This window comes from Strix aluco, chromosome W (genome assembly GCF_031877795.1).
Source record: "Strix aluco isolate bStrAlu1 chromosome W, bStrAlu1.hap1, whole genome shotgun sequence".
NCBI lineage: Eukaryota > Metazoa > Chordata > Aves > Strigiformes > Strigidae > Strix > Strix aluco.
In genome coordinates, this window is record NC_133970.1 from 24,644,217 (window position 1) to 24,657,538 (window position 13,322).

Sequence of the window (13,322 nt, forward strand, 5' to 3'; positions counted from 1 at the left end):
AGCACATCCACCTGCTCTGGTGTGGGGTCCTCCACAGGCTACTATCTACTCCACGGGTGAATATCTACTCCACTGTGGACCTCCATGGGCTGCAGGGCGACAGCCTGCCTCACCATGGTCTTCACCACAGGCTGCAGGGGAATCTGCTCTGGCGCCTGGAGCACCTCCTCCCCCTCCTTCTTCCCTGACCTTGGTGTCTGCAGGGTTGTTTCTTTCACATATTCTCATTCCTCTCTCCCAGCTGCTACTGGTGTTGCGCAGTTTTTCCCTTCCCCTTCTTAAATATGTTATCCCAGAGGCACTACCACTGTCACTGATGGGCTCAGCCTTGGCCAGTGGTGGGTCTGTCTTGGAGCTGGCTGGTATTGGCGCTGTCGGACATAGGGGAAGCTTCTAGCAGCTTCTCACAGAAGCCACCCCTGTAGTGCCGCCCCCCCCCCCCCCCCCAAGAGGGATTTTAAGGGGTTTTTTTTTACCTATATCACTGTGGAAACAAGATATGTGTATACATGTATATGCTCCTTGTCCACTATCTGTACAAGCTCATGACTAACTGTTCTGCATAAGATATGGATGTCCAGTCAGTACATGGAAAATTCAATTGCATTAATGTAGTTGCACATAACAAATAGGTTTTATGAAACTAATAATGCATATATAATACTCGAGGAATTCCTTTTGGTTTGGTTATACTTATTTTTCCAAACATTTTGTTTGAGAGAAAATGAGATTGCTATCTGCTGTTTCCTTATTTTTTGCAGGCAAGCAAAGATTTGTTGACTTCCTCTCCCCTCCCTTCCTTCCTTCTTTCTGAAGGTACCGTAATCATCTGAAAAAAGAGAACAAAATGATCGTTCCTGTTCTCTTTCTTAAGTCATTTGAAACAGTGTCCCTTCTAGTTTTCTAAGTTTACTGCAATCTCTGCACAGGGGGGAGGGGAGAGAGAGAGAGAAAGATTGATTACGAACATGAGAGCAGGTAAAGAGCTTAAGGCAAGACTTGTTCCAGCTTCAATAAATGGTAAGTTAAGTAAAAATGCTTTTATGATTAACAATTTAGAAGTGCAATATATATGTTTTTTAATTAAGAAAAGGCATTTATCAGATACACATTTAACTGATAAAAAGATAATAACCATATGCATTGACAAGCAGTACATTTATGCTATAGATATCTATAGACTGCTTTTAGATACTGGTGCTCATAGCATGTGGTTTAACCAATGCAGACAAGAAAATGTTTTCCAGTGAGACTGATAATATTCCTAACATAATCTGCTGTGAATTTTGCATATAGGGCTTCTAACAGAATCTTGTTACGGGCCTCACTAACTTTATCGTGAATGTTTCAGCAAACTTCACTGGGCCATTGCTCAAATAAAGAGAGAAGCTGTGTCATATGCGAATTGATATATTTCATATATCATCTGCCACTACTGAAGTCTGCACCAACCAACCTGTGCTGTAGTGGGAGAAAAATTACTAGTGTGGTTTTTTCCTTCAAACGGTATTGTGTCCATGATTACATGTGTTTATCTCTACTCATCCGTGTATAGAGTCTAGGTATATTGACGTTTAAGACATGTTAAGACAGTTCCAGGTTCTCACTTGAAAAAAAAAAAAGAAAAAGAAGTTCATGTTGCATAGTATGTAACAACACCAAGGTTGATGACCAGCATCAGTAATAGGATGGACTCAAATGTTGTCTGCCTATTTATTATTTACATTATTTTTCATGTTGAGCATAAACGTATCAGAACAATCAGAAGTGGTGCATAAAATGAGTGACTGAATATAAGAGTATATTTCAAATACTGGAAGAGAAAAATCAGCCTCCCACCCCTCTGCTTTTATAAAAGCAGAACGTAGAGGTGGGGGGAAGAATTAGGACATGTGATCATTTCTCTGCAGAAGGAGACCTTGGTCATCTTTTGACCCAGTATTTCTTCAATGCATGGCGCTCTGAAGTGCAAGGTCCTCTACAGGATGCCTGGAGCCTGGACAGAGCAGCTCCAAATGGCAGGCAGGCATTGCAGAGAGCTGGCAGGCAGCTCAAAATGCCCCTCTCCCACTCCTGCTCCCACTCCCACTCCCACTCCCACCAGAGCACCTGGGCTGTGCTTCTGCCCTGGGACAGTCCTCTGCTCCCACCCCTTGCTGAACCAACTAGTAGAATGGATTTTCTTCTCCATCTATTTGGTGCTGTTCTGCAAGTTTTTCCATAGGAAGGAGTGATCTACCTCAAATTCAGCTTGATTTCTGGGTAAGTTGTAAATTCCCTTCACTTTAAGAGAAGCACCTGGGTTCTGCCAAAGGAGGTAGAAATAACTTGTTTCTTGAACTCCATAGCTTAATGTTGCAGCTCAGTCTAGTTTGGTACCAATTATCAGGTTCACTTGGTGATACTTAACCCACAAAGAATTCTCTGCTAATAGCAAGAAAATTCCAGATGTTGCCATGAAAACCACTTGCCACATATTTTGCTTGGGATACCTGGGTTTATGTTTTACATGACTAAATACTGATTCAAATTAAGTAGATGATTTGGACAGCTATTTTGACAGTTATGTGTCAAACATCTGGAAAAACACTTTTTACTTCAAGTGAGAAGTAGAGGAGTCTCCTAAACATTCAAAAATATTTAAGCTCTGTACTTGTGGTATTTTGCTCAAATTGCAGTGTTAGTCTGATTGCAGTCACCTGGAAGTTTTGATCTGATTACTTCAGAAGTTCCGTTTACCATGTAGGTAAGAGCCAGTTGCAGCATTTAGGTACAGATTTTGTTTTTGAAGATACTAAACATTAATGTATTATTGATTTAGACTGACTTCTATTTATTGATTCAGTCGGCTTCTAAGCAACAACAGAATTTGTTTGAACCATCTGGTAGGCACCAGCCCACGCTGGGTTGGTTCTCTAGTTCAGGTTTCTGAAGTCATGAAGCACATCCTGTATTAGTCCAAAACTATTGTCCTGTGATAGGAATTACAGAAAACTGTAGAGAACCTCCTGGAAGAGCAAGTTGACAACAGGGTGCTCATAGGTTTACCAGAAACTAAACCCATTCTTTTATAACAGTGCAGGAAAATAATTTTTCTGCAGCACCACAGCAAGGAATCACACCAGCATGAATGTTATATCAAACAGTTTTTCAGCATAATACTGCACTCACAATATGAAGTCACTAAGGTTTCCAGAACCATTTTATATGTCTGTAAGTAGCATTTTGTCAAGATACTATGGAAGCAGTCACATGCATCAGAGAAATGGTGCTGACCGACTCCTCCATATCTCCTCTTCTCTCTGACAGAGAAATCAAAATACTAATTAAAGTCTTTTAACCCCAAATACATTAATTTCTTTTTTTCTATCCCACAAAAAGGGACACCCCACCCTAAGCCGCAGGTAAGGAAATGTGATTGAACAGATGTCACTGAATTCTGTAGGAAAATGGTCAGGACTCAGGATTCCCTCTAATGACTGCAGCAAAGATTTTCACTAGCTTGTTCACTACTAGTTGCAAAAAAAAAAATCTATGAACAAGCACCCAGTGGAAGGCACTGAACGTGGTTAGGCCAGTAAGTCAGAACAGAATTCACATGACAGTTTATCCTTGGGTATTGTACCCCTGCCCATAGCACAGTCTCACCTGCCATTCCTCCCAAAACACAGCAATAATTTCTATCAAATCTTCTAAATTTTTGTATGTGGCACTTGGCATTTTTCCAGGAAAAAAGTTCTCAATTGAATGATTTAGTTAGTTAGTTATTCACTGGGGGGAGAGGGGATTGAGAGAAAAAGTTATATTAATATGTAAGGTGTTTGTTACAAAGCTTCATTTTATATTGCTGGTTGGCCATTTTTAGACATGGGGTAGAGTCACAGTGGTTTGATGTTTTTTTGGTTTCCTTTTTCTTGCAATGAAAATCTAAACTGAGTTAGTATCTAGAACAAGCCTTTGGCATCACTAATGGTGAAGGATTAGTACTAGAGTGGTTTCAGAAATGGTCAGAATTTCAGATTTCAAACTATGTTCAGTTTCTTCTCGGGGGGGGGGGGCACGGCGCGCAGGCGCGCAAAAAGTAATTTCTTATTTGTTTGTAGCTCTAGTCTCTATTCCAGTATCTGCTGTGCTGACATTTGGCTAAGTCTGATCTGCCATTCCCACTCTGTATGCTAGTTATTGAATTCTGTAAAACTAGCACTTTTAAATCTGTTTCAGTTTAAAATAATCAATCTCAAGAATTTCTCCCTGTTAGTGGATTTACATAGAAGTTTGTTTTCCAAGTGATCAAAATCACAGAAGCAATATAAAATTTGTTTTACATTTCAGATTTCCTTAAGTTGTTGCAACAAACTAATGCTTATTTTTAAAACTTTTTAGAAGTTAACAGAATAATTAAGTGCTATATAGAGGGTGCATTTTGGGGATCAGAGAGGGAAAGCATTTGCTTCTTGCTATTCAGTCAATGAGAAGATTCAAGTTTGGCATCACAGGTGAAGGACAAAGCCAGAAAGGAAGTTACCTTAAATTACTTCCTTGCAGGCACTTCATATGATCAGTCAAAAAATACCATTTTATGCTGGAACTGAAGAACTAAGCACATTTCTCTTTAAACAAAATAAAATAAATTTATTTTTAAAAATGAACCCTCATTTGAATGCAACTGCAAGATGTATGTCAAGGTGATCTTTTTTTCTGAACAATAAACACATATTTTAGTTCAGCATGGTTTGAATGCTTTAAGACATATTTTATGCTGTGGCGGTCTGGAAAGCAGAGCTCCCTAATCATGGTGCAGATCTATCAAAAGTAGTTTTCTCCCAATGCCCCAGTAATTTGCCTTAAGAACCATTTTTAACTCTGTCTCATTGCCCATGATTCTTATTTTTTTCTATTCTTATTTGGGTATCAACAGGATAAACACAGTAGTGTCCTAGGAATAGCACTGACATCTCTAATTTTTTTGGTGTGTTTCCTATTGAACTTCTGTTCAGAGGGAAATGACTAAGTCACTACTGAGACACCTTAATTGCAAATGACTAATAGAGGTTAATAGGGATTAATTAGTCTTTTCAGCCAAGCAGCTTTTTCAGTAAGAAGCTCAAACTTCAGCTGAAACCAAATGTATTCATCTGAAATGACTAGGAAAGCATCATCTTGTCACCAAAACGGGATAAAAGAACTTAACACCAATTTGATGTAGATAAGCAGACACTCCTTTATTAACGGCCGGGTGCACAGAGGAGTCATCTCACCAACAACACACACCTAACTCGTGTAGCATGCTGATTATAAAGGATACTGTGATGGTTTAGCCCCTGCCGGGGTCTGAGACCACCCAGCTGCTGCCCCTCCCCCACAAAGGGAGTGAAATACAAAGCCCCGGGGCTGAGATAAGGAAAGGTTTAATACAACAGAGCAACAGCAACACAGCAAACAATAAGAATAACAGTGATAACAATGAACAGAGCAAAGTATATACTGATACAGCAGAGAGAGAACCGGCTGCGCCAACCCACGCGATCACCGATTCTTCCCGCTCTCGTGCCAGGATGTGACGTCAGCATGATATATGAATAACCCGGCTAGAGCTTCCCCCCCACTGCTGGGGAAACTTAACCCTATCCTGGCTAAACCAGGACAGATACAGTAATACATATTAATCAAGTTCTCATACATAAACATGCTAATTCCTGTAACTCATTTTCTTATTCCCACCTCTTTCCGGTCACGCACAGCCGAGTCCTGAAATGAGTTGGGGGGCTGCTTTTGTGACCACCACGGACTACTGACTCAAAAGAAAGACACCCCCCCCTCCCAATGTCCTTGACTCAAGGACTTTGGCTCACATTGCAATTTTAACATGCCTCGAGGCCCTTTCACAATACAACTCTCAAAACACCTGGTCTAGAGGGCAATAAATTATCCTCACCAGACAGTCAAACAATGGTACCTCGTCTAGCAGCGTAACTGATTGTATGGTTACTTTAAAATGAATACAACATCTCTATGACTACTTAAAACATTACACCACTATCTTTTATAAAAACTGATATTTTTGTGAGATTCCATTTAATTGATTAGTCCTAATCATTCCTTATCAAAATCACCAAAAATCATCAACTCAAATTAATAACAAATCAGTAACAATCAGTAACAATCTGGTAATTAATTTTAAGGAACTGGACAGCAAGAGAAGTGTTTAGTAGCAGATACATTTTTCCTATTTCTGTCAATTTCCGGATGAAATCCTCTTCTTTCAGTTCTTATAGGATATAGCATGTCTTACTGGAACACATGATTCGCAGAAACAGACTCTACAACTCAGAGAGAGTTATAAAGCAGGTATGTTTACTCCAACGCTGGGGTGCAAGGGGATTTCTCCACAAAGCTTGCACACCCCCAGCACATTTTACCAAAAACTTATCGAGTGTGGATATACATATTCATTGGATTACATAACACAAACATACATATGCATGAGTAAGGCTGGGTTAGTTCAAAAGGCTGGTGCCAGCAGTTTATGTTATCTTTGCGCCTGTGCATTGCCTCCTGGGGGGCGTCTTCGGGGGTCTTTGGGAGGAAGGCTCACAGTCTTTCTCACCTTGTACTTTTCCTCGGAGCATGCGCAGATTCTCTTAGCCAATTTCTTGAACAAGAGTGGTTCCCGCTGGTTTACCACCTCTATCTTATCTAAAAGCACCAGTATATCAGTTTCTACCGCCCATATATGGCTATCTATCCACTACAAAGACTAAACTTGTTAGAACCCATCTGCTTTCCAAGGACATGTCTCTTATTTTTGCCGAACATAGTAATTCTTGGTAAGTTTCCACAGAAAACTGCTTTGTTTTGATGAACACAGTAGTCCTTGGTAAGCTTCCACAGAACAGTCAGGGCAGGCAGGATTATTAAGCAATATTCAGAAATCATTATAAGTTGCTATAAGTAAATAAGTCGCAAAGCAGGTGATCATTTCCTTGTATCACACATGATACCTACCACTTCAGCAACCTTCAGTTTCGCTATGAGTTTTGAACTGTGTGAAACAAAGAATTGAAAGCAAAATAAACACAAAAAGCAAAATATTGGTCCTGATGAAGACTAACAATACTCCCCATGTTTAAGTAAAACTAGATATTCATTAAAAAAATAATCTGTTTTGGAGACTTTATATGAAAACTCTCCCATATAAGCCTCTTTTCCTGCACCCTTCTCCAAGCACATGCACACATTTTACCTGGTACTTACCTGTTGCTTTACACCTGCAACACTCAGAAGGTGCAATTGTTTTCCCATACATTAACTGCTAATGGTGTGGGAACATGTCAGTAGGCTGGCTTGAAAAACCAAGGCTGAAGGCACCCCTCAGCTACCCTTTAAGATAACAAAGAGGTGGGCAGAGACCAGACCATCTCTATGGCCTCCATAGAGGTGATAAAGACACTGGGACTACAGTAGGAAGGAAAGCTAATCTATTTCCTTTTTAAAGGTCATGAATGTCAGTGAAAGGAACACCCCAAGCAGGACAGCATGAGGGTCATGGAAGGGCATGCTTTTTTTGATCATTCTAATTCTAGGTGTTCTGCATAGCTCTGTTATTTGTTTTAAAATAATACTACTGCACAGCCTAAAACCCCTCTCTCTCCACTTCACTCTATAGTGCTTTGTAGGTGGAAAGATTCTGTCCAAGTGTTCTTTCAAGGAATTCAATATTACTAGTTTACCACCAGATCCCTTCTTATATTATTTATTTGTTCTCCAGTTCACCCTGTCTGTTATAATAGCTGAATGGTGAGAAAAAAAAAAATCCTAAAACTGTGTTAGTGCAATTTTTTAATATTCCAGAGGAAAAATTATTTCATTGGCAAAAATGCACTATTTTAATTTGCCGTGGCAGATATGGAAGTAGACAGGAAATGGAGATGGAGTGATAAGACTTCTATCAACAGTGATTAAAGTGACTCCACATACTTTATAAAGGCAGGGGCAGATCTACGGTTCCAGCCTCTGATATGAGAGCTCTTTATCCACTTAAGAAAAGGAAGAAATTTGTTTTATTGGCATCACCTCATAACAGCCAAATCCTAAATCTTGTTCTCATCTACACCCCAGATTTTCCATAATAATTACAGTACAATGTGGATGATGCTAGGGAAATAATTAGGACAGTTACTCAGGATTAATTACTGCCATTGTTTAATTGAGTAATTAACTGAGTTTGCCAACCCATCATTGATTCTAATAAGTAGTGAGGGCAGGATCAAATTGCATTTCCACTTGGTCTGCTGGCACAAGTTAGGCTTTGTACATTTAAAGTTCTGCTACTGTATGTGCTCCTGATGTCACCATCCTGGCCAATCTGATCTTGTCAGACCTAAAGCCTGAGCAGGGTCTGGAAACTCAGTATACCTATGTCCAAATGGGGACCCAGTCCTGTGTATGAAGCAGAATATACACTAACAGCATCAAATTCAGTGTAAAATATAACAGCCATGAAGTGGGAGACCGATTCATTTCCCTCCTCCCTCCTGAGGGATTTGTACCACTATCTCTAGCTTCTTAAGGAAGTGCCCTAACTGGAACCCTGGGCTGTGAGGGTAACTCTGCTCTCCTTTGGCCGGAGCTGGGCCATTATGCAGCCAAAAATTTAAGTGCCAAGGGGCAGGGAGCAGAGAGAAGTCAGGCATGGTAGTTAGGGGCTGCAGACTCCATCCTCTCTAGAGACAGGTCTGGGCCCCCTCCAGGTGTCACTTCTGCAGGTTTATTGAATGATCACAAGTTAAAGATACTTTGCCCTCCTGTGTGATTGCACTTATGATTTGGTTAGGGTATCAGGCTTCTTTCAGTTCATTTTTCCTGATAACCCTTTCTCTGCAGTGCTAAAGCTCCAGAAGGGACTCAGGGTCCAGTGTGGGTGAGTGCAATTTGTTAAGGTACTTTTCTAGGCCTAGAACATCCTCAGCCTAAACTCAGACCTATACTCACTTCCTGGACAAAAGCTCTCAGCACTCAATTCTGCTTTTTTGTTTTCTTTTCAAAACAGATGAAACTAGTCTGGGGTACCTAAGACAATTTCTTCTTGACATGAACACGGGAGCACCCTCAAAAGCAGCTGAGTGCCACGCACTGCTTAGCCTGCTTGTACATTTAAAAAAATGTAGCCAATTAAGACTATGCAGTTCAACAGTTATCAGCAAAAATGTTTCAGCTTTGCAGTGGCAAATGAATTTTTGAATCTGGGAGAAATTGAAGCAGGATAGCATCAGCTCTTCAGGGAGTGGTGGGGAGATGGAAAGTGGGGCATAAGTGAAATGACTTACAGTACACATGGGTTTCAGGGTACTTTAAGAACAAACATCCAACTGTCTTGTTAGGCAACAAAAAAGTAATGAGAATGATAGCAAAGGTTTTGCTAAACTAAAGACAGAGCACACAGAAAAGCAATGAGAGGGATAGCAAACCATTATGCTAAACTGAGAAAAGAGCACTCGTACTGGAGAGAAGAAAAATATCTACAGCTACCTCACTACAGCACTAGGCAATTTTTAAAAACAGTCTAATAAATACCACCATTGAAAAGCCAATTATGCAATAACCCACTCTATAAGCACATCTGATGCCAGCAACAGTGCCCCAGCTTTGGCAACGTAGGTGATGGGACTGCTCCAGATTTTCAGTGGAGGACATCTTAGAATCTAGCTTAACATTTTCAATAACTATCAAAACAAAAATTATCTGTAAGTTATGGAAAAATGAATGTGCATTCATTTTGATATTATTTTAAGCATTTTCTCTATTACAAGAAATACCAAAGTAACTATACTCCTGTAAAAGTGCTTATAGTGTCTTGTTTCCTGAAAATAGAGTAGAAAAAGAAGTGACACATCTATCCAAGATGATTCCAAAAGCCACTCTATAAGTAGTGCAGGCAAGTGGGTATGTTTCCTAAACACCTGTATTTCCCAGCTAAAATAAAACAAAAATTATGTAAATTAAAATGTTAACATTTAGGAATAACAAAGACAGTGCAGGGAAGGTATTTCTCTTGCACAGCTTTTTGAGAGAAGACCCATTTCCTCATATTGGTATCATCTCCTAGACAATATGAATGCAGCTACACTGCATAGGATGCCCTTAAAGCAGATGGAATATCTAAAACGGTTGAACCTCAAACATGAAGCAAGAGAAAAAAATAAGGCTTATTTAATATATGAGATACCTTTGAAATTTCATTGCTTGTTGCATCTGTCTACTGTGTCATGTTAAGCTGTTTAAACATTTCAGATTTTTTAATCAATTAAGCTTCTTAGGTTTATAATTGTATGATTTCCATTAAGTTTGTCTGCAAAGGTTACAGTCTGTTAACATATTGTCGCAGGATATAAGTTTTTTTTTTTGTATTTATACAACAAATTTGTCAAAAGTATCAAATTTTGGTCATAGCATAGATGGGACCATATCTCATTGGACCACAGAACCCATAACAAATGACAAGGAAATTGGTGAAGGATTAGTTTCAGAGTTCATTGGAAGTCTTTCCATAAGCTTTAGTGAGCTCTGAATTATGCCCTAGGAAGAGTTACTAAGGTTATCAGTTTTACTTTATCAAGCATTTGCTGAGGAAAAAGCATTTGTTGTTGGAAGGAAGAAGTTTTATCCTGAAGCCTGATATCAGCAGATGAAGGTAATTTCCCAGGGAGAAGTGAAAAGACACTGAGCTCCTCAGTACTATCAATCATACTAATGTAGGAAAAAACCCCTGACCTGGTCCACTTCTCATTTACAATCATTCCAGATCATTTACATGAACAATTGTTTACTTGTTTCCAATTCCAATTCTATTAATGATTGTAATCCAAAAGGGGAAGAGAATTACCTTTATCATGATAGCGGTCTCCATTTCAGCAGACATATCTGTCTCATAAAAGGTATGGGACAAGAAGTCTTATCTCAGAAGACAATTAAGCTGATGATTAAATCATAGACTTCATTTGACACAATGTCTACATAGAATCATATCATAGAATGGTTTAGGTTGGAAGGGACATTAAAGATCATCTAGTTCCAACCCCCTGCCATGGGCAGGGACACCTTCCACTAGACCAGGTTGCTCAAAGCCCTGTCCAACCTGGCCTTGAACGCTTTCAGGGAGGGGGCAGCCACAACTTCTATGGGCAACCTGTGCCAGCGCCTCACCACCCTCACAGTAAAGAACTTCTTCCTTATATCTAATCTAAATCTACCCTCTTTCAGTTTAAAACCATTACCCCTCATCCTATCCCTACACTCCCTGATAGAGTCCCTCCCCATCTTTCCTGTAGGCCCCCTTCAGGTACTGAAAGGCCGCTTTAAGGTCTCCCCGGAACCTTCTCTTCTCTAGTCTGAACAACTCCAACTCTCTCAGCCTGTCCTCATAAGGGAGGTGCTCCAGCCCCCTGACCATCTTCGTGGCCTCCTCTGGACCTGCTCAAGCAGATCCATGTCCTTCTTATGTTGGGGACCACAGAGGTGGACACGGTACTCCAGGTGGAGTCTCACAAGAGTGGAGTAGAGGTGGAGAAGCCCCACCCTCGACCTGCTGGCCATGCTTCTCTTGATGCAGCCCAGGATATGGTTGGCCTTCTGGGCTGTGAGTGCACATTGCTGGCTCATACTCAGTTTTCCATCCACTAATACCCCCAAGTGCTTTTCTGCAGGGCTGCTCTCAATCCACTCATTGCCCAGCCTGTATTTGTGCATGGGTGTGGCATACTGAAAGGCATGAACTCTCCCAGATAAAGACGCGAGAAAAGACGAGAGAAACAAAAAGTCGGGATAGGGAGAACGAGAGACCGAGAGAGACACTTTATTGTTACAGCAGTACGTATTTATGCTTTTTTGTTAATGCTATTACTACTTAGCTAGCAAATCAGCAGTTAAGCAGTTATCCATTTTTATCCTATCACTATAAAGACTACTTAAAACACGCACCGTGCTGACCAATCACCCTCTTGTTCACACGCTGTTCACGCAGCGATACTTTCTACAGTTCAGATTCCCCCCCCCCCAAATGTTCTGGGGATTTTCCACAGTTTGGTGTTGTATCTTCCCGTTGTTTTCTCGACCAGGTCGGCACAGCTCAGTAGCTTCTTATCTTACTCTAAGTATAGCTGTCTCCCAAACAGTGCCCAGCTGTCTCCCAAGCAGTTTCTTATCTCACTCCCAAGGCCTGCTTTTTATCAAGACTTCACTGCTAGCCCAGGGGCTGCACAGGGCTGACAGGCTGATGTCGACTTGCTCTTCTCCCACATCTCCCCCTTCTTTGTTTTGCAGCTGCACCTGCAAGACTTGTTTCAAAGCTTTATCAATTAAGGTTTGCACAAACTTCAGAAAACATGGTATACATATAATAATTCCATAAAAAGCTAAAAGCAATACAGCAGTTATAGTTACTAGCTGAAAAGAGTAGGCTGATTTCACTGTTAATAATTAAAGGATATGACTAAGTACTACAAAATAAGTAGTAAGGAAAATACAGAATAGTACACTTATTACTATATATAATTAAACAAGACAAATGCACTTAATCATTGCTACACAATGGGATACTAATATCCAGATCCACAATTGCTGGGGAACCCTGGTTGCAGCAAGGATTTGGAGTACCTTTCCCTGCAAGTGGGAAGTCCTACGCGATGCGTCCATCCATAGGTGAGGCATCCAAAGTCGCAGCAAGCAGGTCCAGCCTCATATATCCAAATCAGCAAGCCAAAATAGCTGACACTTTTCTTTGAGAGGAAACATCTGGTTTCATCCTCCTGTTGGGTTCCACCCAGGGCCTGGCCAGTACTCGGGGGGGGAAACCAAGGGAGTTTCTAATAAGGTTCTTAATCCTTAACTTGGGTTCTTAATCCTTAACATTGCTAAACAAAGAAAGTTGGTTACACATTCTTACAGTATTTCATCCTTATTAATAACTACATTTTGTCTAAGCTACATCTTTCACTAGTGACTAGTAAGCCTATATATTTCATCAAGGAGTTGCAATTACTGTTAGCATGTTCTCTTAAAAGAGTTGGCAACTGCAGTGTGATTAAGGACAGACATAGTGTATTCTGTCCTATTGCAGTAGCAAGCATTACCCATACATTCTGCTTTGGTTGTTTTGAAATCCAGGGGATAGTCAGTCCACCCGTGAGGATGGTGCTGATGACGATGACAAGGCAGGCCACACCTATCTCGCTGAGATTCACTGCGGTCCATGATCTGTAGAGACACAAGCATAACCTCTCCCCCATGTTATTAGAGGAACAGCTTTTCCCCATTGACTAGATCCT

At 40.5% G+C, this 13,322-nt stretch overlaps 1 protein-coding gene across 1 annotated transcript in view; it reads left to right on the forward strand.

The window, feature by feature from the left end:
* The first annotated feature begins 981 nt into the window (after positions 1-981).
* Positions 982-13,322, forward strand: part of LOC141917571 (zinc finger protein 366-like) — a 40,709-nt gene continuing 28,368 nt past the window's right edge. Inside the window, exon 1 of the mRNA XM_074810883.1 lies at positions 982-1,020. Within this exon, the coding sequence (XP_074666984.1) occupies positions 1,018-1,020 (3 nt within the window). The 5' untranslated portion in view covers positions 982-1,017. The remainder of the gene's footprint in view (positions 1,021-13,322) is intronic.